The 23,768-nt window shown below is 38.6% G+C and overlaps 1 protein-coding gene across 2 annotated transcripts in view; it reads right to left on the reverse strand.

The window, feature by feature from the left end:
- The window catches only part of AMMECR1 (AMMECR nuclear protein 1), a 94,346-nt gene that overhangs the window by 24,978 nt on the left and 45,600 nt on the right, over positions 1–23,768 (reverse strand). For both annotated transcript variants that reach the window (XM_064426886.1, XM_064426887.1), the window contains exon 3: positions 13,621–13,731. In XM_064426886.1, coding sequence (XP_064282956.1) covers positions 13,621–13,731 — 111 coding nt within the window. The remainder of the gene's footprint in view (positions 1–13,620; positions 13,732–23,768) is intronic.

Consider the following 23,768-nt stretch of genomic DNA (forward strand, 5'->3'; position numbering starts at 1 on the left):
GAGGCCACATAATAGCTGAGTTCAACTGTCATTTAAGCAAGTCACAAAATATTGCCCCCCCTCTAAAGCTGCATTCAAGCCATAATTTTATAAAAGTACAAATTAATGAGGTATTTTTTATTTATTATGAACTTTGAAAAGACTTCATCTTAAGTACCTACAGAAAAACATTTCTAAATGTGTCAAGCAATGTAGTTGCATATAAATACAGGAAAATAATTTAAACATTTACATCTTCAAATTCCTGCAGCTTGTAAAAATGAGGGTCTTTTTTAATCATGCTGCTGAGATTCTAGAATAAGAGTACTTCATTTTTTCAACATTTCTTCTGTCACCAGAAACACTGTATTTTTGTATCAGAATATGATAGTTGAATTTTTATTGCTCAGTTTCAGTACTGTTTGCCACAAACACTGAAACTGTTTTTCAATCAGGACTTCGAAATCACAGTGATGGACAAATTAAATGTTTATGATCAGGTTAAATATAAGGAAAGCAAAAGGTATGGTAGGTTATGCAGTACATCAATTTAGAAGGACAAATACTGCAGAATCACAGAACAGCTCTGGAAGAGACCCTAAAGATCATTTCATTCCAACCCCCTGCTGTGGGCAGGGACACCTTCCACCAGACCTGGTTGCTCAATCATAGATGCTTACATGAGGTGTTGTAGTAAATGGTTCACAGAAAAAGATTAAGACATGAAAATATGCTGAAATATGAAGGTATTAGCAAATATAGTCTGAGAAATAAAAAGTGACAGGATTCAGTCTTGAAATTCTTCAACAAACACACAAACTGAGAATAACCCAAGGTCCACACTGCCTTACTGTGTGGATACAGTTGGAGACTGTAAGGATACTGTAAGAATACGACCACTCAAAATACAGAACACAGAATAATATCCTGGCTTGCTTCCCAAGATGTGTTCCATCAGTATCACAACTCAACTTGGATTATGTTCAAACCAACTGGTTTTTAGCTAAACACAATCTCTTACACATCCTGCAAGTACATCTGCAGAGGGATGCAGATCTGAGTGCCGTCAGTGTAGAGGATGATAAATGAGCTCATAGCATCTTACTAATACTGTGTTTTTATAAATATAGTTAAAAGATAGGCACAAGATGAGTCCCTTGTGGCACATCACATGTAACAAGACCTCGGAGAAAGAAATGGTCCTCCTTCCTTCATGAGACTTTTGGTTTCTAGGCACTTGCTCCCACTATCATGAAACTATTCTAGAATACAGCCATCAGAACTGCTGCATCAACAGAATTTAGTTTCTATTTAAGGCAACAAAAAGGCTTTTATTCTGTTCATTTTGTACGTGTGCAGGTTTTTATTTCCTTTATGAATCTCATTAGCGGATCAAGCTATGAATAGAGTATGTTTTAGATAGATAAACACATTCTATATATCTGGAAGCTTTGCATCCTGCATTTCCTTCCCTCTACCTTCCACACACAAAAGAAGTTGTCTGTAAGCCATCTTCTTATTCTCCTTTTAGCAACCCTGCCACTTCCCTCTCGCTCATGAGAGCGGGTCACGATTTCATCCTTTTATTCCTTCCAGATTCCTGTCACAATTCTGTCTACTTGGGGTGGCACGTTCTGTACCACCTGCAACCTACTCAGCTTAAGAACTGCCTGGATAGGGCACTCAAAAACCCCTCTTATCTAAGGTCAAGATGCCCAAGCAACAGAATGGTTGCAAGCTCAGCTAAACAGTACATTCAGTTCTAAGTCTGCCAGCTGTCACTCTATGTTTTTCCCTCTAAACCAGGTTTTGAGCCGCAAATAAAAACAGCTGAAGTGGAAAGAAAAGGAAGTTCTGAAATAAAGAAAAGGCAAAAAGGTCCAGGTTAGGCTACATCTGTCCGCAGCCTCAGAAACTTAAGTATTCAAGGAATGCATTTAAATCACATTTTCTTAGAGAAACTACAGGCCAAATTTTTCTGCCTTTGAAGGCAGTAGAGTTTTGCCATTCACTGCAGTAAAAGTCAAACCCGGAAAGGATTGTTCTGTCCATGTGTCTATTCAGCTTTTAACTACCACGAACATCTTGCATTGCCACATATGTTTAACTACGGGACTTGTACCAAGACCAGCTGAAGCCCAACTATTCAATGTTAAATGAGGATACAGTGGGGACACACAAAATATTGGTTTAGTCATAATCATATCATTAGAGATGCAATTTAACACATCTGTCTAAAGTGGCTAATATTTAAATGGAAATAGATTATCACCGTTTAAAAAGCGACTCATGAAATGTTTCACCTCCTGAATGTCAGGAATGCTTTAGTCAAACACAGTCTTGTGAAATCATATGTAACAGCTCTTGGAAATTCAATTTTTTTTGGGGGGGGGGAAGAGAACATGCACTGCAGACTTCCACAAACCCGAAGAGGGTTTTCTGAGCAACAAACCAGAAAGTCACCCTTTCAGTGATTGAAAAAGCTGAGCACACAAAGAGGGGTGGCTCTGGCAAATGAGGCTGCATGTGGTGCAGAGACCTCCACAGACAAAGCACAGCTGCTGCTCTTTGCAATGAGGGATTAGCAGTCTAGGTCAAAGGAAAAAAGCCTCTCTGTAGCTAAGTGAGCAAACTGCAGAATGCATCCTCAGCACAGATGAGAAAGGGCCAGCTAACCAGCTTGCAAACCGTGCAGAAGTTTCTGGAACAGAAACAAAACCAGCATCAATTTCTTGACAGAGCATGTAAAATATTTCTGGTGAAAAGCAGTGATGCCCTGCTGTAGAACCAAGGTTACAATGACCTCTCAATTACTTTAATATTACATTTCTCCTTTTCCTTCTTTGTGTTCACTTATTTAACAAGCATTTTTTCTTCCTGGCCAAATGAACACATTACATGTGGGGCTTTAACAACAATACCTGGAAGTAACTGGCCTAGAGATAACACAAGCACCTCTTTTAACTCTAATTCAATAAGAACTGAAGCTGTTAAATGCATATACATATGCACACAGAACATTTTTTTTCCATACAGACATATCTCTTTCAACTCTTGTACAATTGAGTCATATTGTATTTTGGCTTTACATTGATGCTTCAGTTAAATGGGATATAAGCCAATATTTGAAGAAAATACTTGCTTAACCTTTTATTACATACTAAATATATTTTATTCTACATTATTCACTTTAGCAACATTAAATGAAAGAAATTAAGTCTCCTGAAGTAAGAAATACCATTTGAATGTACCAGTGTGAATGCATTTCTAATCTGACTTTTATTTATCAATAAAGCACTGAGAATGTTACTCACAATTAGGCTGGTATGTAAAGTAGCAAATTAATTAGCTATTTCAAGAAGTTTGACATCTATTTCAGTTTGTGGTATTACAGAAGTCATAAAATTACTGGAACTAGAAGTACCAGAAAGCTGTACTGCTCAAAAACAAACCCAGGAGTTTTTCTTCTTTTCCCCTGTAAAATCAGAACTAAGGGAATTCCAATGAACTGAAAAATACAGTAAAAATAAAGAGTCACCATTCCTTGCTGGTAGAAGTTTGCAATACCCCATTTCATATACAGACTTAAACCACAACTGTTAGTAACTGCCATGACCACAAAGGGCTCTTTCACTGAAGCTGGGGCTGCAGCTTCTGACAGATGAGGAGTTCCCAGGAGCTGTACCCAGGCTCAGCAGAACACTTCTTAACATCTGCACCAGTTCCCCAAGTTCTTGTGGGAGTTATTTATATACTGTGCTTCTCCAACCTGAGAGACTGCTTGCCTGACAACTGACCCTTTAATGCAAGTAATCTGCACTAAGAAATAAAGATTATACCATTGCACTGGAACAGGGAACCTAAATTTAAGCATGTGAGCTGACACTTTGTAGCCTACGTATTATATTTACGACACAAGCACATGTCACCATTCCCCCACAGAAAATATCCTTGCTTGAAGAACTGAGTGTTACCAGTCCTACAGAAATTTGTACTGATGGCCAAAAAAAGCTCTCCTCCACCACGATCAAAAGCTATTCTCCACATGTAAATTACAATTATATTTAGAAAAGTTTTAATTAAAAGTCTTTAAAATGGAAATAAAAGTAGAAATCTTTGAGATTAGAAATATTTTTTTGGTTATACAACAAATATTCTTAATGGTTTATTTACATACTTTTGCAGCAGTTGATGCTTTGTGAATTGCATCAACACAGTTATTTACAGAGCTAAAAAAATAATCAAAGTACATTCAGTTTGTTTTAAAATAAAGGCTTTCACAAATATACACTCATTTAAAGTGTATATAGCACTCCATACATTTTTCTAAGGAGTATGGCAGAATCTGAAATGTGCATCTGCAATTCAAAGAAAAGAGACAAACCTGGAGTGCTTCTGTTCCTAATATTATATTTTCAAACTAATGTTAGGAAAGAAAAACCTGGTTATTTTCAGGTAAGTATATATACCCCCTACAATGAACTGTAGTAAAACTCCAGTCACTTGTAAACTATGAAGTTCAAGAAGTCTTTCAAGACTTTCCTGTGTGTTGTTTCTCCCTCCCCACTTTGAGGTCACTTGCTCACAAATACACACATGATATAAGCTGAAATAGTGCAGAGTGATTGGGCCTCTAAGACTTTAGGACAACCTCAGAAATGAGCTTAACTTCAGATGCCTTCAGACATTCTTCAGCATTTACATGGCTGCCTGTGTTCCAGCAGTGGATAGGCTATTTCTTCTCCTTCCAAGAGCTTTTCCACCATCTTAACTGCACAGCTCTTGTAAAGGACATAACTTCTTTCTTCCTGGTGTCAACAGGAACAAATTTTAGAAACAGGTATCTGTCAGTGCTATTTAAAAATTCCAGAAAACACTGCTACAGTTTACAGGAGCATTCTAACTCTCATTACTCTGATCTACGGAAAATGGTAAAAAAACAATTTCAAAAGCTTCAACACCTTTGTGTCAAAGTGAACAGGGACAACAAGAGCTTTTGGAGCCCAGTTACCCACACCCAGTGTGTGCTATTTCTTCTTTATAGTCTTAAAAGGAAGCATCAGAAAACACCTAAATGGAGGAGGTGCTGACAGACTGAAAACTTTAATAGAGACTCCTTTCCCACAGTGCCTCCCACACAAAGCTGCAGAGTTTAAAGATTTTAACAGCTTGTAAGCATGAGACAATTCTTTTTCCTGTGACCTTGCCTAATCTCTGCTAACTGGTATTGAAACACCAGATTTCAGTAAAAAACAATTCCTTGAGCTGAAGTGTACTTCTACTGGGCAAGGTATCTCATATACCACAGCTGCACCTCAATTCCCAGAGTCTTACTTAGGATGTCTCATATTTAGTACATATAAGCACTGGCCAGTCTGTGCAGTAGGACGTTTCACTACCCTCAGAAGAAAGTTGTGGAAAACATCCCTTGCTCTATATTAAAAATTAACACCTGCTAAGCTGAGAACAGCCAGAGAGAAAAACTCACCCAGAAGCAGGTAATTTCTAAGCCAACTTTTTCCATTCTGTCCTGTTTCCAAATAGACAAACCCTTTCTTTACATCATAAGTGCTCTGAGACACACTCCACCTATGCCTCTGTCTGCTGTGAGCACAGTCCTGTCTTGTATTCTGCAGCACTGGCCCATAGCTCAGCACACCTTCATAGCGCTTCAGAAATCAGTAAGCCACCAAGAGTCTCAAAAGAAAGCAAATGTCATTATAAAAAAATTCAGGCAATGTTTAGATGATGTTTCCCTTAAGACTATCTCATATAAAGAGATTAAAAAGCTGACTAAAACCCATGAAAGTACCAACAACTACCTGTACTAGTAAAGGAAAAGGAAGTTATGGCAATATAGAGCGTGGTAGGAAAGCCAGGGTGGCCAGTTCTCCTACCTCCACCCTCCCTCCCAAACACTTCTGTCAAGTAACATCCAAGGACAAATAAATATCTGACTTAGAACCAAACTAGTATTTCAACTCAACAGGAACTCTGTCTTTGAACTTACAGGGCATGCATCATTTTGTTCACATAATGGGAGACTGTGTGGGAAGAACACAAAATGCAAGATCATCTGGGAAAGGCTGGAGTCACAAATGAGATGGCTCCTCCCTGAAACCCATCTGGAAAGTCTGAGTAACTGCTGGATAGGGCCAGGTCAATCAAATTCCAGCAACATCTGATTTATTCCAAATACCACAAGTTATGTTAACTAATGAAAGTTATCTTGCTTGAGCACGTCTTTTTCTGAGCATGCATTTTCTAAAAGTACATTTTTGAAACTCCCAATTTTTAATAAGGTGATGAAATAAGTATTTCAAATATGGCCATTTCCTTAGTTACACTAGATTCTACTGCTGAGACATTAAACTTATGACAGTAAGTTTAAGTCTCAGTAAAATGCCCTCTAAAATTCACTGAGCCATTTTATACAGATACAGCAATTTTGTAGTAATTTTTAATTATAATTTTTTTTCCTTGATTTTCAGATACCTTTCATAAACAGTCAACTCCAAGAGTAAGTTCACTATACAAAACACAGTAATGCATTCCCTTGTGCCAAAGCATTCATATTCTATAATTCAGTTTTCCCAGCAAAACAGTAAAATGGTTATCAATATTTGATAACCCTGGTTCTATTGAAAAAGCTTTGGGAGAGCATCATTATGCTCTCCTCCTTTCATAAAGATAATAATCTAAGAACTGTCCTTCCATTTGTGGCATTTTCCTTTGCTTTCTTTCAAGCAGTGTTGCTAAGGAAACAGACTCATCTACCATTAGGTCCAAGGGTCTAGCAAGGTTTTTCTCAGGAATAATAGAGTAACAATTACAAAACCAGGGTTTTTCGTTTTGTTTTGATTGTTTGTTTTAAATAAAGAAAAACATTAAGGCAGAATGACTACATTCTCAACACATGCAATATGCAAAAAAACATGTATTCTCTAGGGCATGCTCCTGTCTTCTAAACAACAAGACTTTCCTTCCTAACAAAATAAGGAGAAGCATTTAACCCATCATTAAAACAAAAATTTGGGGTTTTTTTTTCCACTTAAAGAGCCAGTATGGTATTTAGCTTTGGCCTTTGAGAGAAGGCAGCAAACAGCTCTGTTAAACAACAGTTCCCTGAAGTAACAACCTGGCACTGTGTGCACAAAATCATTACAGACCTATTTACTGAACTGACTCACACAGAGTAACTAAGTCTGGCTCAATAAATTCAGATTTATATACTTCATTTGGACTTTCTGTTGTTGTGGGTTTACACCACAAACCATTTTACTAATAAACATATATTCCACTAGAACACATTTACCCAAATTAAAGTGCTTGTTATTTGTAAAGTTAGTGTCTACAAGCAGACTCAAAGCAAGTAGCTTTTATTGGCTTGGATAAAATTTAGAAATATGAACACCTCAAAGTTTCAGTAAAATCTCATCTATATACACGATATGGCAGGCAAATCCATGAGCCAGTACAAAATGTGTATATGTTAAAATAATTTTGCCTCAGTTTCAACAGAGGTAATCAGTAAATACTTCAAGATCACAGTGCCAATACCTTAATTTTGTATTTTAACAAAAGCATTTTTGAAAACAAAGAGGGCTTCTAAGATACAACATTATTAATACCTCTGGAGGGCAACACCATCATAAATATATATATATATATCTTCTGATTTGTAAAGTGAAGTTGAAGGCTGAACTGCCTTAATACACTTCAGGCCAGTTCTGACTCAGAACACATGTGCTATAGATTATATGTTATATACAAATATACATGCATATATAATAAATGTGTTCAGTACTTATCTATTTCCAAATGTCTTTCAAACACAGCTTTGGCTCAAACATCTTTCTCTTTTGCTAGGGAGTTCCAGTGATATGAAATTGCTACAAAGTGATGAGACTAAACCCCTCCCTCTGCTGCTGCCTGGCAGGTGAGCAGAACCTGCCTTATACTGGGCACTGGGTGATGCCCATGTCACAGCAACATTATCAACCACCCAAGGGGGCCCAGATCAGCAGCCCTGCAGCCTCTTCAGCATTCCTGAACTCTCCTTAGGAGCCCCCATCCTTGGTCTGAGGGAAAAGCACTCAGTACAGCCTCTTAAGTGTCATTTTGGCACCCCACTTCCTATCTCCCAGGAATGGAGGATGCTCTGAAATCACTCCTACAGAACCTTGTAACACAGGAAGGAAATATGATGGTGGAACTGAGAGCTGCTTACACTGGAAATGTTCAGCCTGGAGAAGAAGAGGCTCAGGAGAGACCTTACTGCTCTTCACCTGCAAAGAGGCTGTAGCCAGGTGGGGTCAGCCTCTTCTCCCAAACAGCAAGTGACAGGACAAGAAAAAATGGCCTAAGTTGCACCAGACATCATTTAGACTGGCTATTAGGAAGTATTTTTTCACCAAAAGGGTTGTCAAGTATTGAAACATGCTGTCCAAACAAGTGGTGGAGTCCCCAACCCTAAAGGGATTTAGAAGCCATGTAGACTTGGCAATCAGAGCCATGTTGGACTGGTGGCTTGGTAGTGCTGAGTTAATGGCTGGACTTGATGACCTTAAATGTGTTTTCCAATGTAAACAATTCTGTGACTCAGTGTGACAGATGAATATCTGAGGTGTCCCAGCTGACAGCATGTAGGGCATTTTTGTTCTTAAAATTTAGTGGATTTCATAGGCTGAACCGCCCCCAAAAATTTTACCCTACATGACTGCAACTTGCTGTTAAGTGGGAGGCAGCAGTTACTCATTCCAGGGGGTTATTGCCACTGGCTTCTCACATGCTCTGTGGTACTCAGTGTTTGTCTGTTCACTCAATTGGACACAGAACCATGTCAGCACATATGGCCCTCAGCACCTCTTCTCACCTGGAGGTCTGTGCCCTGTGCCTCAGTAAGGCAGCCCTGAGAACTCAAGAGACCAGCAGGCACCTGCTTTTCACAGACACACACAAATGGAAAGGAAGCTCCCTGACTTTAAAAACAATATTGAACATAGAAGAACAGCATAACCCTAGTGAGTGCAGGCTGTCATGAACCTACACTGCTGTCTGCAGAGTTTAATTACAAGTGTGATAATGTAAGCTTCATCTCACAATTATCAGGCATTTTTCCACTGGTGGCCACCAGACAGAGTATTAACAGAATTTTAAAAAGCCAACTTTCAGCAGTGGTGTACTATAAGTCAAAGCCAAAAGCAAGGCAGCCTGTGAAGTATTATCAATGGGCAACACAGAAGCAACAATACGCTCTGAAAGATTACATGAGATGTTATTTGCACAAATTAATTCAACCTATGACTTCTGTCAGCAATGAAGGCCACAACAACTATCAAAAACATGTAATTCCCCCAACTCTGCAGTTCAAAAAATTGCAGTCAGATGAATGAGTATGCTTTGCCCTGGATCAATGGTAATAACTACCTACACCCACAGCAACACTGCTTGGCAGTAAAGGTTTTGGGAAGTTAGCACTGACCTGTGGGACTGATTACAGGGTTAGAGTAGTAAACTCAACTAAATACATGAAGGAAATTGTCCTGTCCGTACAAAAACTTGTCACTAGTCTTTAGCAAGTACAGCCAGCATCCATCTTAATGTGATCAGTTGTTAAATATTTTTCAATTTCACCCCTTAAATTAGCTTGCTGTGCTGTTATTTTACAGTTGAAAGGTAAAATTTGGAACAGGAAGAAAAGGTTAGTACTTTTGACAGAGAGAGCAGGCAGTACTGCAGCAACAAGGACTGACTCCTGAAATTGGAGACAGGGACAGAGCAGTACTTGATGCCAGCAGTAGCCAAATCCTCATATGGAATTTACACCCAAATTCAGTTATGAAAAAGTTGGGTCACAGGTTTAATTTCCTTCCATCTAGTGCTTCTCATTCCCAGCTTCTCTTTGTTTTCTTTTGTTGATCAGCCACATCTAAGCTGAGTGTCTGAGAGCAGTCCTATTTCCCTCAGGTGGAGTGGTAAGCAGAACACACAACAAAAAAACTGATTACAGCATATAGTCAGTAGAGACAGGTCTATGCTAAAGAAAGGTGGGTTAAATCCCATTTTCAGCCATTAGGTTAATATACCTAAGCCTTGGAGTCCTCCAATTTTTCTTTACTACTTTCTTCTGGGACAGCAGACTCTGCCATGTAACATCTCCCTTCACCTGCCTGTTCACTACTAACTCCCTCCCCAGATACATATTCTAGCCTTGATAGGCTAAACCAACACAGAGTTAAAAATTTATGCACCCATATTTTTACATCCAACAGTCATGAAATATTACTTCAAGTTCTATGAAATAGATTAAAAACTAAAACTAAAATAAAGAACTGAAACCATTTTGTTCAATATCTCAAGTTTATAAAAGCAGGAGTTTAAAACTTTAGTGCCAAAACCTAAGTATTACTACTGTACAGAATACGTGAAAAAGTAATTTATCAACCTGTTATGAAATTCTGTGGTAACCTGCTTCCACGTTCAGAGTATTTTCTTGAAGGAGCTGTAAAACATAAGGTATTTTTCATAATCTAGATTGGTTTATTTTTATGCATTCAGGTGGGATAGTCAATTTAACACATTCAGTCTAAAGGACTATTTTAGCCATGGTAAAATTTCTTCATTGTAAAACGTAGCATTCAACACTGTAGAACATTTGAACATGGTTTACCTCCTAGTAAAATGAAATACAAATCACCAAGTCCGAATCTCTCTCCATAAAGTTCTGTAGAAGATTTTAATAATACACATACTTTCCCTTGTGTTTCACTGATATAACTGCAGAGAAAATTGAATTTAACATGTAGATTTTATAAGAAATGCAGTAATAGCTTTTTTAACTATGGGTATTCTCATCCCTCCTCAGAACTTAGGCAGATGCATCCAATTAACGATGAATCATTCCACATAAATTTCCTGTTTAGAACATACTGGCAATATCAGCACAACAACCTACAGAGCTCAAAATGGTCACAGATCACCACCATTTTTGGTTCTAGACCCAAAAAAGTGTAGGGTGGGGGTGTCCCAAGAAAGAAATTGTTCACTCCACATTCCTAGGTGAAGTATCATGCTGCTTCAAAGGAACGACACGACTGTATGCAGCTGGAGATGTGTATGCTACACACTGGATATGATATACAGCCAGAGATCACTAGAAACAACAAGATTTATTTACTGTGATCCTAAGAACTATTCAGCATATTTGCAATAAAATCATGTGTGAAGGGAATTGGAAATATTTTGATTTCTAAGCACCAGGGCATTTAAAAACAGCTGTTCTTTTGTACCATTTTACTGACTGAAAGCTGGGCCACAATTACACAGAAAGTAAGAAAAGAGTAAGAATGAATTAGCCAAACAACCTGGTTCTGTTTATCAATGCTATATCTTCAAAATCACTGAAGAAAAGCTTCAAAGGAAAAAGTCAGCAGTCATCTGACTGCACTGTCAATTGAAAGCTTTGGTCAAGTTCCACTTTCTCCAGTAGAGACTATTCTCATTCTACCTACTTTGCTGTTTAATTTCTGCCTTTCCTGAGTAAGTTTTTCCCTTTCAGGAATTGCCATGTCCTCTGCAGCAGCCTATTGCCCAGGTACTGCTGGAACAAGCTGTAATGTCCTAGTTTCTAATCCTTCCCAGGGAGGCCCGTCGAGCTCCAAACTCTCAAAGCCCATGGACATTTCCATGGTGCTTCTTTTATTCCTCAAATGTTCTCCTCTGGAAGCCCCACAGTTGAAAAGACTGACCACAAGTAGGAAACCCTCTCTTTCCTTTTTATATAATGACTTATAGAAGGGAACACCTTTTTTGGACATTCTCATATGAACTCTACATTTCACTGATCACATTTGAAGTTTGGTTGTTATTAAAAAAAAAAAATAAAGCAACCTGGAAACATTTAGGTACCATAAGCATAAAAAAGATTTACCATAAAAGGTAACAAAATCCAATATGCACTATATGTTATATTTTATTTTAAAGCAACTTATGTGCTTCTAAAGATCAAAAAAAATAGGTTGTTATGTAGTTCCATTTTTCTCATCTTGAAAATTATTGATCTGTCCTCTAAATAGCCTAGTATAAACTTCCACAGCATGTGGCCATCCTGTAAATACTGCACTGAAATTATTTCAGTTCCCTTTAATTTTCATCACTTTTCATGTATTTTGACTTCAGCTTTCACAGTTAGAATGCAGTCAGGAGTCATATAGCCAGTTTTAAGGGTATTTAAGAGTACAGCCCTGTCTGATTTGTGAGAATGGAAAAATCTACAAGGAACAAAAACTATTGTCTTGAGCTATCCCCTTATTCCTAGCCTCAGAGGGAAATTTTCTGTACAAGCTCATTGTTCTTGATCAGGCACTGTAAAGTATACACCTAAATTAAACAATCTCCAATACAAGGAGAAAGTTGTTTTTCATTCAGTTTGGCTCACTAATGGTTAAGACTTTAAGCCTTTTAACCCTCAACAAAGAAATTGCTTTGCATTTATTAAAAGGTTCTTCTCACTGACCATTCTGAATACTGAGGTTTTAAAGGACACAAACAGAAACATTCCAGAGTGCATAATAAATAAACTGAACACAATAAAGGTAACTAGGTCTTTCAGAAGTTTGTAAGGGCTCCAGGAGACCAGCAGTTATCTTCTTCAAGCTCAGCAGAGAAGCATGAAATGAACTTCAGGTTGCAACTAACTAGGGAGGTATGTAAGAAAGAACATCTCCCATTCTAATACTATTTAATGCCAGGAAGGACTAGGCATTTTAACAGCAAAGAGGAAGACCCTGTAATGGACAAAAGCCTCAAATCTAAAGTGATCTGGAAGCACTAATTATTTTAAGTGATGACAGTTTTAGAGGTCTACACATGCCAGAATGCAGCTTCTATTTTAAAGCGCAATAAAGTCTATTGTAACTGAAAGGAACAAAATTCCATTGATTCTTTAGAGAAGAAACTTAAGAAAACTCTTAGAAAAACAAGTAGAAAGCTTGCTACTAGCTCTAGTGATAAACTTATTAGTTTTCACTCTATGCAAAGGAAATGGAACAATATTAAGGTGAATGAATTTAGGTGTAGATCAAAACATGAAGATTATGCTGCCAGGGAGTGAAGGATTATCATCACTTACCTCCCTCATCCAGAAGCTTCCCACTCAGGGGCTGGGATGTATCTGAAGAGTAACATGTAATGGAAATTTGTAGCATTAAATTAACTGCAGCTGATTGGAAGCACCTGATGGAGAAGAGGTGAGAATACCTGCTGTTTTAGAAGTGTGAATAGGATAATCCCCAAATCTGACTTTCTGGTCTTCTGGCCTGACATTAACTACTAAGGTTAAAATCTGTCTGAACACTGGAAAAATACTGTAATAATCAGTAACAATAAGCTACTGGAGAGTAGTTTACAGACCAATAACATGAGAATAGGCTCAACTTAAGGTTTTTAACTGCAAGCATGGCCTCGTGACACCAGTAGTCAAATATCCAAACAATACTCTCAGCATCAAAAGGAGACAGGTTTTCATTGACCCATACAGTGACACAGCCAAAAAACCCAAAACAAACCAAAGCACACCTATCATCTCCTCAACAGACTAGTTCAATATGTAAGTCAAGGCTACAGAAAACAAATTCTTACCTAGTAAGTGTGTACTCCCTGAGTCCTGAATGCAGGTTCATGGCAGAAAAAGTACCTATGCATCCTCGCAATCGCTTATCTCGACCGATCTTCCACGTTACAAACAGCGGGCTGTGGCAGGGAGGAAAACAGAGACGTGATCACAGGAGCAATTTTTGACAGTTGGTGTGAAATTTCAGGAACAGTGCCCTTCCATTTCAGGCAACAGGGGGCAAATCTCTAAAATGACTGTATCCAAACAGGACATAGCAGTGACAAACGTCCTTTGTAATTCTTTTGACTGGTCTAGAAACATTGTTCGTGTGATATAATAGAAAATAAGATTACTGGAAGAGTTTAGGGACAGAATGAAACTGCTTGGCAACAGATCCAATATGCTCAGTGTACCTTACTGTTACGCATTAACTTTCTCTCGTGAATGGGAAAAGCCTCACCTTAGGCATCTGTATATAAGGAACCCTTTTTGGAAGAGAAAACCACCCCTGCCACACTAGCCATCCATCCTCCTGAGCACAAATACTTTGGCCCTAATATTGCTGGCTAGAAACAGCAGTATTAGGCAACAAAATTTAGGAACACCCTCTAAACTTGAAAGAACTACCGGAGGAAAGGATATTTTCCCATTAATCCCAAGTTAGCATGTAAAAATATCAAAAATTACCAGAAGTAGAGCAAAATCTCTTAAGTTGAACACATGACCATGACAGTTACAGAGAAATACTAATAACAAACCAATTCATACACTAAATTAATCAGAAAGATGAGAACCATACAGCTCTTGGGGACCAAACCTTTCCTTGCAGTTCTAGAGAATTACATTAATCAATACACAAGCAAGAGAAAACTGCACTAACTTGGATTTCTCAAGGGAGTGCACATGGCATCTGCATACCAACCCTAACAAAGATTTCTAATACTGAGATGAACAGGGATGTTTTGAGAAGAAAAGCATGTAAAATTTGCTCTTTTTCTAGAAAGGTGACAAATCAAAGTGCATTATATGGAGAAGAGTGCATTGTATTATACGAGATCAGTCACTGCACCACTGCACAGTGTAGCAGAGATGGGTCTGACTGTCCTGGGGGTCCATACATAGGGATGGGTGCACTTTGGGACACTCAGGGAACAGCCCACATCCCTCTTCTCCTTCCACACCATTAGCTTTGTCTGGTGTGGCACAAGATACTTGTCCTGTGATGGCAGAAAAGGATACCCCTCAGTCTGCAGCACTAACACAGCAGCATGCAGTGCTCTCCTAACTTGCTAAAACCTGTTATCACCTGCTGGTACAGAAACTTCCTCCTTACTTGACTGAGCTGGACAAGTTCCCTTCTTTCAAGGGCTATGAATAAAAGAGGAAGCTGAAGTCATAGTTTTCTTTTGGATTTCCTTTTATTTCTCTTTTACTGCCACCCCCCCCTCCCATTTTTAAAAGTTGTTTAGTTAAGTACTGAAAAACAAAGCCAAAAGGTCCCATTACCAAACATTTATTAAAATGTGGGTTATTGCATTATTTTCCATTCAGATCAACAACTGGCATTTCACTACATTTTCAAGAATGGTATCCCAGTCACCCTTAATCATACCAACAAAATTATTAGACTGTAATGGCAGTGAAACCAGCCTCTCCCCTTGAACAGAGAAAAGCATGAGTAAGACTCAAAATGGACTTTAGGATTATTCTCTTGACCTTTATCTTTGGATTATGAGATTTATTATAATACACTTAGTGAAGGGCTGTAATTCAGAGAAACATACACATATTTACCTTCCTGTCAAAAGTGAATTCCTTCTAAGGTGCATCATTACTGCTACTTTAAAAGGACAAGAGAAGACCAGAGAACTTCAATGAATGCCAAATAGCACTGAAACATTTACACACACTTTGAAGGTCCTTGTCAGTGAGTACCAAGACAAAATGTAAAAGTTATATATATATTTTTTTGTATTACTGGTAGTAGGAGTATAAACATACTGTTCCAACTAAGTTGGGTAAATGAACCAGCACTGGCAGCCATTATTAACATACAACGCAAAGTCTGACTAAAGATGTTTTTCCAACCTTTCAACTTCTGTATTGCTCCCCAGGAGCCACTAAAGGTACAAGGATGTCTACACAGGAAATCTAAGCCTACTGAACAGAATTACCCAATTACCATCACAGATGTCTTCAAGGTGTAATATGGACCACAGGTTCAGAACAGTCAGTGACCCAAGAGGATTCTAACTCTTAAAATTCAAGACATAAGACTAAAAGAGACCTTCAGGGCTCCTGCTATTGTAAGGAATAATTATATAATTCTGTTCATAGATGATCCATGTTCTTCAGTCAGAAGTAGAAATAATAGACAAAATCCCCAAAATGAAAAATCTGAAGCTTGCCTCAAAACCTTGCTGAAGTTCAGAACCTCTGGAAACATTCCAATTTCCTGCCAAAATGTTTTTCCAGCCAGCTTGTACCTATCTATTCTTGTGCCAACATTGTCCTTTAGTTTAAATAGTTCTTTCCCTTCCTGGTTATTATTCCCCAAAGTATTTATAGAAATAATTCACATGCCTCTTCAGACTTCACTTCGCTGAGCTGAGTAGGATGTGCTCATTCAGTTTCCTCTCAAAGGGGACCTTTCCATTCTGACCATCACATCTCTTCTCTACACTTTTTTCTAGTTTAAATTTGCCTTCTTGAACATCCATGTTTGGAACTGCAGACAGAATTACAGAGGAAGGTCTTGCACCTGAATCAATGCTTCCATCTCTGAACCAGGAACACTGACTGCTACTTTTTAGTACTAACTCTTACAGCCTAATACAAAATCTTCAGAGAGCATTTATACTCTTACACTAAACAAAGACCATAGAAAACCTGCTCACAAAAGCTAGACAAGCTATGGAGAGAAAAGAGTACTTTTCTTACTAGTGATGTTATTTTGCTTTTTATTGGCATCCTTGGCTTCAGCTGCCAGCATATCTTCCTCAAGGCTGCAATTCTTTCCTTGTGTTCTAAAGCAAATAACCCAGAAATAAACTTGCTATCTGACATAACTGCAAATTTAAAGCTAAAGTCCCAAACTCTACAGATATTGATGTCAAAAGCAGCTAAGTAAATCTGTTCATTTTTAACTTGAAAAAAATAATTCATCTGTAACCTTATTTTTCTTAAAATAAAAACAGTTTTTTGAGCAACACATTGTTAGATCTAAAAATCTTTAGTAAGAAGCAGGAAAGATGGCAGATGCATGGATTCCCTGTTACCCAGTGATGTACAGCAAGGATATGCATGGCATCCTGGAGATCAGTCTTCTTTTTGCCTAAAGAAGTTTGAAGCCACATATCCCACAGGAATCAAAGAGCATACTGGGTGGAGTGCTCTCACCTTTCTGTCTGGTTCCCTCTTGATGTAGTCAGAAAGCTGCAGATGTTGTTTGTTAGTTTAAAAAAAAAACTTTCACAAAACCAGACTTTGCACTTCCCTGGGAAGTGCTCTAATAATCAGCCTTAAGCAGTTCTCTTACTCGGTTAAGGATTTCATATAAAAGCAAAACAGCTCCAGGCTTGGGAGTGAGCTATCTTGAACCACCAGACTCGGAAATTTATTTGTTCAGCTTCTCGTTGTGGTGCCAGGAACCTCTAACATGCTGCTGACAGTATTAACAGGAGTTTTTCAGAGCACCACCAAGTATCAGTAGCTGAAATGTGGTGGAAGATGTTTCAAACCATAAAGGAACAGAAGAGACCAAATCCAGATCCTCTGAAGCTCCTGTAAACATGACAATTTTCCTTCCTAAGGGTCTACATTTTGATTTTTTTGTTTGAGAGCCAGACACTGAAAAAGTATTTCTATCCAAAACTATTAACAGGTACCACAGCAAGTTCACAAGCAACCTGAAGACTATAAACTCACCATCCAGACATTGCATAAATTAGTATTTATCAAAAAGTCTTGCCCAGCTCTAATCTAAATAGCAGGAACTGTTTCACATATTTGCTATAGAGGTTGTCAGGCACTACCCCATGAAAACCAACTGATCATGTATATTGCTTTTTCTTTTCAGTGGCAATACTGAATTAAAGAGACCACTGCAACACAGTGAGTTTAGACTGATATTCCTTATATACAACTGCAGTCATCAAAAGGGGCATACATACACAGCCTGTCTCCTCGTCAGATTCTAAACCACATCCAACACCCTGAACAGCGACCTTAAAGGCAGGCCAGAAAATGTGTGGCTGAAGTCCAGGTGCTTGGGTCACCCAACCAGTGCTGCCCATGTCAGACTCCAGCTACTATTATAGCCTTCTCATTAATGAAAAAAGTAGGCCAGCCCTATACTTCACCTGAGCATTAATCTCAGCTCCTGGAGAACTGGAACAGCCCCCATGGAGGCCATAATGTAAAAACCTATCTAAACACTGAAAGCAAGTATCAGGAACAGTCTCTGATACATCATGCTTAAAAAGTGTGCTTAGGGCATTGGTAATGCTTCACAGCCAAAGTCGCCTAAACCAATTACTCACCTGTTGCTATATGTTACTGAAAATATTTAGACTGAAAGCAGAAGTCTGCAAGCTATTTTAGCAATCAGTCAGCTACCACAGTTAAGAGTCATCATGCCAATAACTTACACTGACATCATACAGAATCACTGTTAAAAATATCTTCTTTCAATATAAAGCAGCACTAGATACAAGCTGCCTCTTATTTACCAAAAAAGTGAAGGGATCCTTTAAGTTTGGGTGTGGGAGAGAAAGCAAGAACCAAGAAAAAATTAGTCTTGTCCTAGTACAAGCGGTATAAAAAGTTTCCTTGTTGTGGATATGGAGAAAAAGAAAGGGGGGGGGAAGGTGAGAAGAACAAGGGAAAGAAAGGGTAACAGATAAAGAATATTTCTTTACTTTCATAAAAGATGAATGAGAAATGTTTGTTTCATTTGAAGACTTCCAAGTAATAAAAAACTTGGAAGACTTTGAAGTGAAAAGGATTAAACTTGATGAACTGGAAGGTAAAATGATACTTAAACAGACATTTTAATTACAGTTCTTTAACCACTACCTTTTATAACCACAGAAGGTAAGAAAGCCTCTACAGCCCTCATGTTACTTGACACCCAGAGCTGTAGGATCTGACACTTGCAAAAGCTGCACACTCATCCCTTTGTAAGACCAGAGTGCTTCCACTTCAGCTCTGAGGATCTCCAAGCTCTCACACTCCCAGGAAGCACTCAGAACAAGCCAAGTGGCATTGCCAGCATTTTTCCTTTTTGTTTCACACAAGTGAATGAGCTATTGCCCCCGAATTCCAGAAATTTTAGGAATTATATTCTTTCACATGAAGCTTGCTCTGTCTTATTTGTGATCAAGCTGCATCTTCTAATAACACTAAACCTTCACACAATACTGTTTCCAACTAGAAGCATCTGGAGGAAAAGGAATTCGAGTCTGTCACTGGAACAATCTGCTGCAACCCCTCCTGTACAGGTGCAGTGCCAGCCCTGCCTGGAAGCACAGAGAGCTGCCTCCCTCCCTCCTGAAACTGAGGCACTCGACTCCAGCACTCTCCACGCTGGGGGCACTTCCAGCTGCCACAATTTCATGAGCTCTCATTACTGGATATCAGAGAATACAGCTCAGGAGTGAAGGAGCCAGCACACCTCTCCCAACAGCTTTATCAAGGGCACCTGCACAGACCTCTGAGGTGAGCTGGAAGTACCTGGCTTGTGATGAAAAGGGAAACTTGGTGGATAAAACTACAGAGATGGTCAACAACCACGAAAACATCCGCTGTCTCTCAAACAGTCATCATCACACAAGCACACAATGTGGGGCAAGGACATTTTAGCTCACCAGATATATTCCAGAAAAAGTCTGCTAAGATACAAGAAAGTCAAGACAGGAGTTCATGAATCTCCAAAGGAGAATGAGAGAGAAAGCAACAGCCTTCCATCCACATTTATAAAGACAGAATTTGGTACATACAGACAATGAATACATACAGTTTTTCCAGAAGCTGAGAGAAGCAACAAAAGGAAGAAGTCCAGTAGCTTCTCATAGGAGCCCAAAGCTCCTTCCTCAAAGGAAAAAGGCTCAAGTGCATAAAGACTGACAATCACAGCAACACATCTATTAGGAAAAATTGAAGAAGACAGAAAAACAGCAAAGCACAAGAAGAGGCACAAGTAAGACAATCAATTTGCAATGTATGAATATAAATGAGTATAAAGGGAAAACCCCCCCTCTCCTCACAAAACCATTTATGAGAAGAGAAAGACAAGGAAATTGTTGATTCCATCCTTTAACAAGAGAGAAAGATCAAATGGCCTCCTTATGTTCATGGCAGACTCCTTTTCTAATTTTGTATGATGCAAGGTAAGAGAACAAAGGGACAATTCACACATGAAACTGTGTGTAAAACTGTGGGAGGGAACTGTCATTACAAATCCCATAGTAATCCGAAAAACCCATATTTATATTATACTTCTGTATATTTCCTTCTATGTAGCATTATTGAGTAGAGCGATATGCAATATAAACCATATTTCAATGATCAGAAAACATAATTTTTGCTTCAAGGAACAGAAGACTGAATAGCTTTCTTAAGGTACAAGGTGCTCTTCAACTTTTTCCGAATCCCTACCAAAAACCAGTTTCTTCATCTCAAGTCCAAAGAACATTCTAAAGTGGAAATTTAGAGAAGTCCATATATTATATTCTTCCTGTTCTGAAAGGCTCCAAAGAGCCTTTTGGACTAGCTGCAAACAAAAAGTTTGGTTTTTTTCACTACAGTGACACTTAACACGATTTTGACACTAGCTGTTAACAGCACAATTTGCTTGACTAGTTTTACACAATCAAAAAAAGAATTAGCTACTGAGTAAAGTCTTAAATCCATTCCCCTGCCTGTGTCAAATCACATATACGTAAGAAACCTCAACTTTCCAGAACAGCAAATTCTTTTCCAGCAAAATCCACAAAGACTGGAGCACATCAAGCACAGAGTTCCCCAAACGAAAGGAAATGTATTCCATGATAACATTTTTCTTCCATGTGTGAAACATGCTGAACTTCTTAAAAACAGTCTGCATTGCACTACTCCTTCAGCACATGTAGTCAATGAAGAAGGTTCATTACTGCCAGTGCATGGTGATCCAAAGACAATCACACCCTACTGGCTTTGGAAGGCAGAACTGCAATTTCTGAATTTAAAATACTACAGAACTACTGAAAAGGTTATTAATTACTTCTGAGGGTATAGCATACTCTTTCAGTCATTCTCAGGACTAAATGAGCAACTCTTCCAAATACTGTATTTCAGAAATCAACATTTAGAGATTGATTTCTTTAGGCATGTAAACCACTTAGTATATTTGGTGATTTTCCTGAAATGACTGTGTGCCCTAGAGAGAGCAGCCTCAAACCTGAGCTGCTAGGTGTGAATTTGTTAGCAAGTTCTGCTTATCTAAGCAGCTAATCTTAAGGAAGGTCAGAAAGCAGCTACTATTTTAAGAATATCTAGTTTAAACAAGAGTATAATCAGGGTTAAAAATAAAAGGACTGCTGCCTCGTAGGTCATTTTCTAAAGTGAACCTACAACACCTTGATTAAGGTCACATTAAAAACGGACAAAAAAGGACATAAATTCACAAATACAGCTAGAATATGTGTCTGCTCCTTCAGCTGCAGCATCAGAGCTGCTATTCTTGTACACTCTATTCCATGAGCTCAGGCAACACGGGCAGACTGCCAGGTGAGAGAGGGTACAAGCGACAATTTATAGGGGGATGACAAGAAATTTTAGGTATGCTCAGACTGAATGCTCAGTCAGACATGACCAATAAAACATCAAAACAAATGAAAAAGTCATTATTTTGCACCCTCTCCCTTTAACTCTCAGAAGATAACCCCTCAAGTTCATGAAACAAATTGACATATGTTCCTAAGTTTGCTGTTCACTTTGCTAAAATACATATTTACATGTAACAAAACCCAGAGTGCCTCAGAAATTACACAGGGTGGTCATGCATAACTTATTAAGCATTGCTAAAAAAAGTTTGAACATCTACAGATCCTCAGACCACACTTTCAAGAAACAACCTTCAAAGTCATGATATTCTCCACAGCAATATTTCTCAGGGCAGTACAGTCACTTAAGCTCTGCAGTCCTACAGGTCACAGCACACTTGGAAATTCCTCAGGATGGCATCTTCCTTACAGGTGAATTAATTACTCACTTCATTGCTCAGAGTTACTGATGAATCTTTAGGCCTACATAACTTGTTTTAAGGTAAGACACTTGAATTGTCCTCTAAAATGGAATGTTTATCTTCCTGGAATTTCCAACATGATGACTTCAACTGGGAATAAACTGTGTTTGTACAAGGGACTGATGTGTCACACAGCTGAGTATGCACACACTAACCATGAAGAAACACCAGTTCATCAGCTCAGACTGCTTCAAATTACAGCACTTAATGTTCCAACCACAGCTCTTGTCAGCCACAACCTCCAAGATCATCAAGCTGTTTTATACCTCAATCAGCTGGTATCAGGTTTATACATCTGGAAAGATGCTAAACCATTAACTGAAGTAATCTAGAATTGAGTATCTTCAAAGCATCAAAGCCCAGGGCTGTACTTTAGTCACTAAAACAATTTGTATCTCCAAGAAATTAAGATCAAGTTAAAATAAATATCCAACAGAGATCCTCTGCAGTCAGGCCAGAACATATACACGTATAGACATGGCTATGTTGTTTAACTGAGAAGAGTATTTTATATTAAAAAAAAAATAAATCAAGCCTTAGAAATATTTCTAACCCATACAGCTGTGAAGAAAGCTTTCCAAGTATGACCCAAGTATTAGCCAATGCAGTATCACAAGGTTATTCCAGCTCCTTGGCTGCTGATCTTAGCAACATTAATGTTACCACAGCCTTTATGTTTACTATTTCTTGTCAGAATCATCCATGCAGCAGGGAAACCATTAGTCATTTCAAATTGAAAATACTCTTTGCAATGATGAAGAACAGTGGCATGAAGCCGGCACCCACACAAAACAGGGAGGGGAGGACATGAGTAGAGACAGGAGGAATCAAAAAGCAAGAAAGAATAGAATTGAAAATTCAATGCTCCTCAAAAGACTACAGAAGGGAATGAGCTGTGGGGATAGAGAAGAGTTTTTCACCTTCCTCTGAATGTCAAGTAGAACACTTCTCTTAGTTTTAAATAACAGAAGCTAACAATGTAGACCAGAGCTACCAGAAAGGGAAAAAGGGTTACAGCCTCTTTACGTCACAGCACTTGTGTTGCCAAGGCTCCTCACCAGGCCATTTTCACAGTACTTTCTGTGATCATGCACACCATGATCCCTTGCTTTTCCATATTTACCTCTGACTAGCCAGGTTTAGCCTTCGATCTTGTAAACTTCTGCTAATCCTATCCAAGTCCTGACCAGCAGGATAAACACACAGAAACCTGCTCCTCAAAACCAACCATGTAACAACCATCTCTATGTCAACACCAAAAAATTAAAAGACAGTCATCAATGAGCTTTGCTTTTTTAAAAGGCTTATTGTTCCATAAATATTCTTTTCATTAAAGGTGCCTACAAGTCTCTCAGCACAGGTCTGGAGCAATGCAGCTTGAAGACAGACATCTCTTGACTATTTCCAGGCCAGCCTGTTTATCTGAGCTGCACAGTGCCATATGTGGGGGAGCAGATAGGATGGCTCTGCACTTGGCCTAGATGATTCTGGCTCTTATTAACACTAGATCAGGAATTGCTGAACTGTACATTGTTTTGTAACAAAGCCATTAATGCTCCTCTGACAAACACTATCACCTCACACAATTTGAGATGTGACAAGATATTACAGAATAAATGTGTACTCCTGCGTCCATCATACTCTGAACTCATTACATTTCAAAACTCCTTCTTCTGCTCATTGTGCTCAATTCTGTATTCCATGTGTTTTTAGGCTTTCTTTCCCTTCCCCCAACTCCTTTCATTTCCTCTTCCACTTCTGTCCTCCCTCCATCTTTTTCATACTTAAATCTCCCTTTGCAACCAGTTTTAAAGGGGGGGGAGAAGAAATAATGTAACACTCAAGTTATTGCACTCCACATGCCCAATACAAGTCATGGAGAAAGTCCTC

The sequence above is a fragment of the Passer domesticus genome, chromosome 7 (genome assembly GCF_036417665.1).
Source record: "Passer domesticus isolate bPasDom1 chromosome 7, bPasDom1.hap1, whole genome shotgun sequence".
NCBI lineage: Eukaryota > Metazoa > Chordata > Aves > Passeriformes > Passeridae > Passer > Passer domesticus.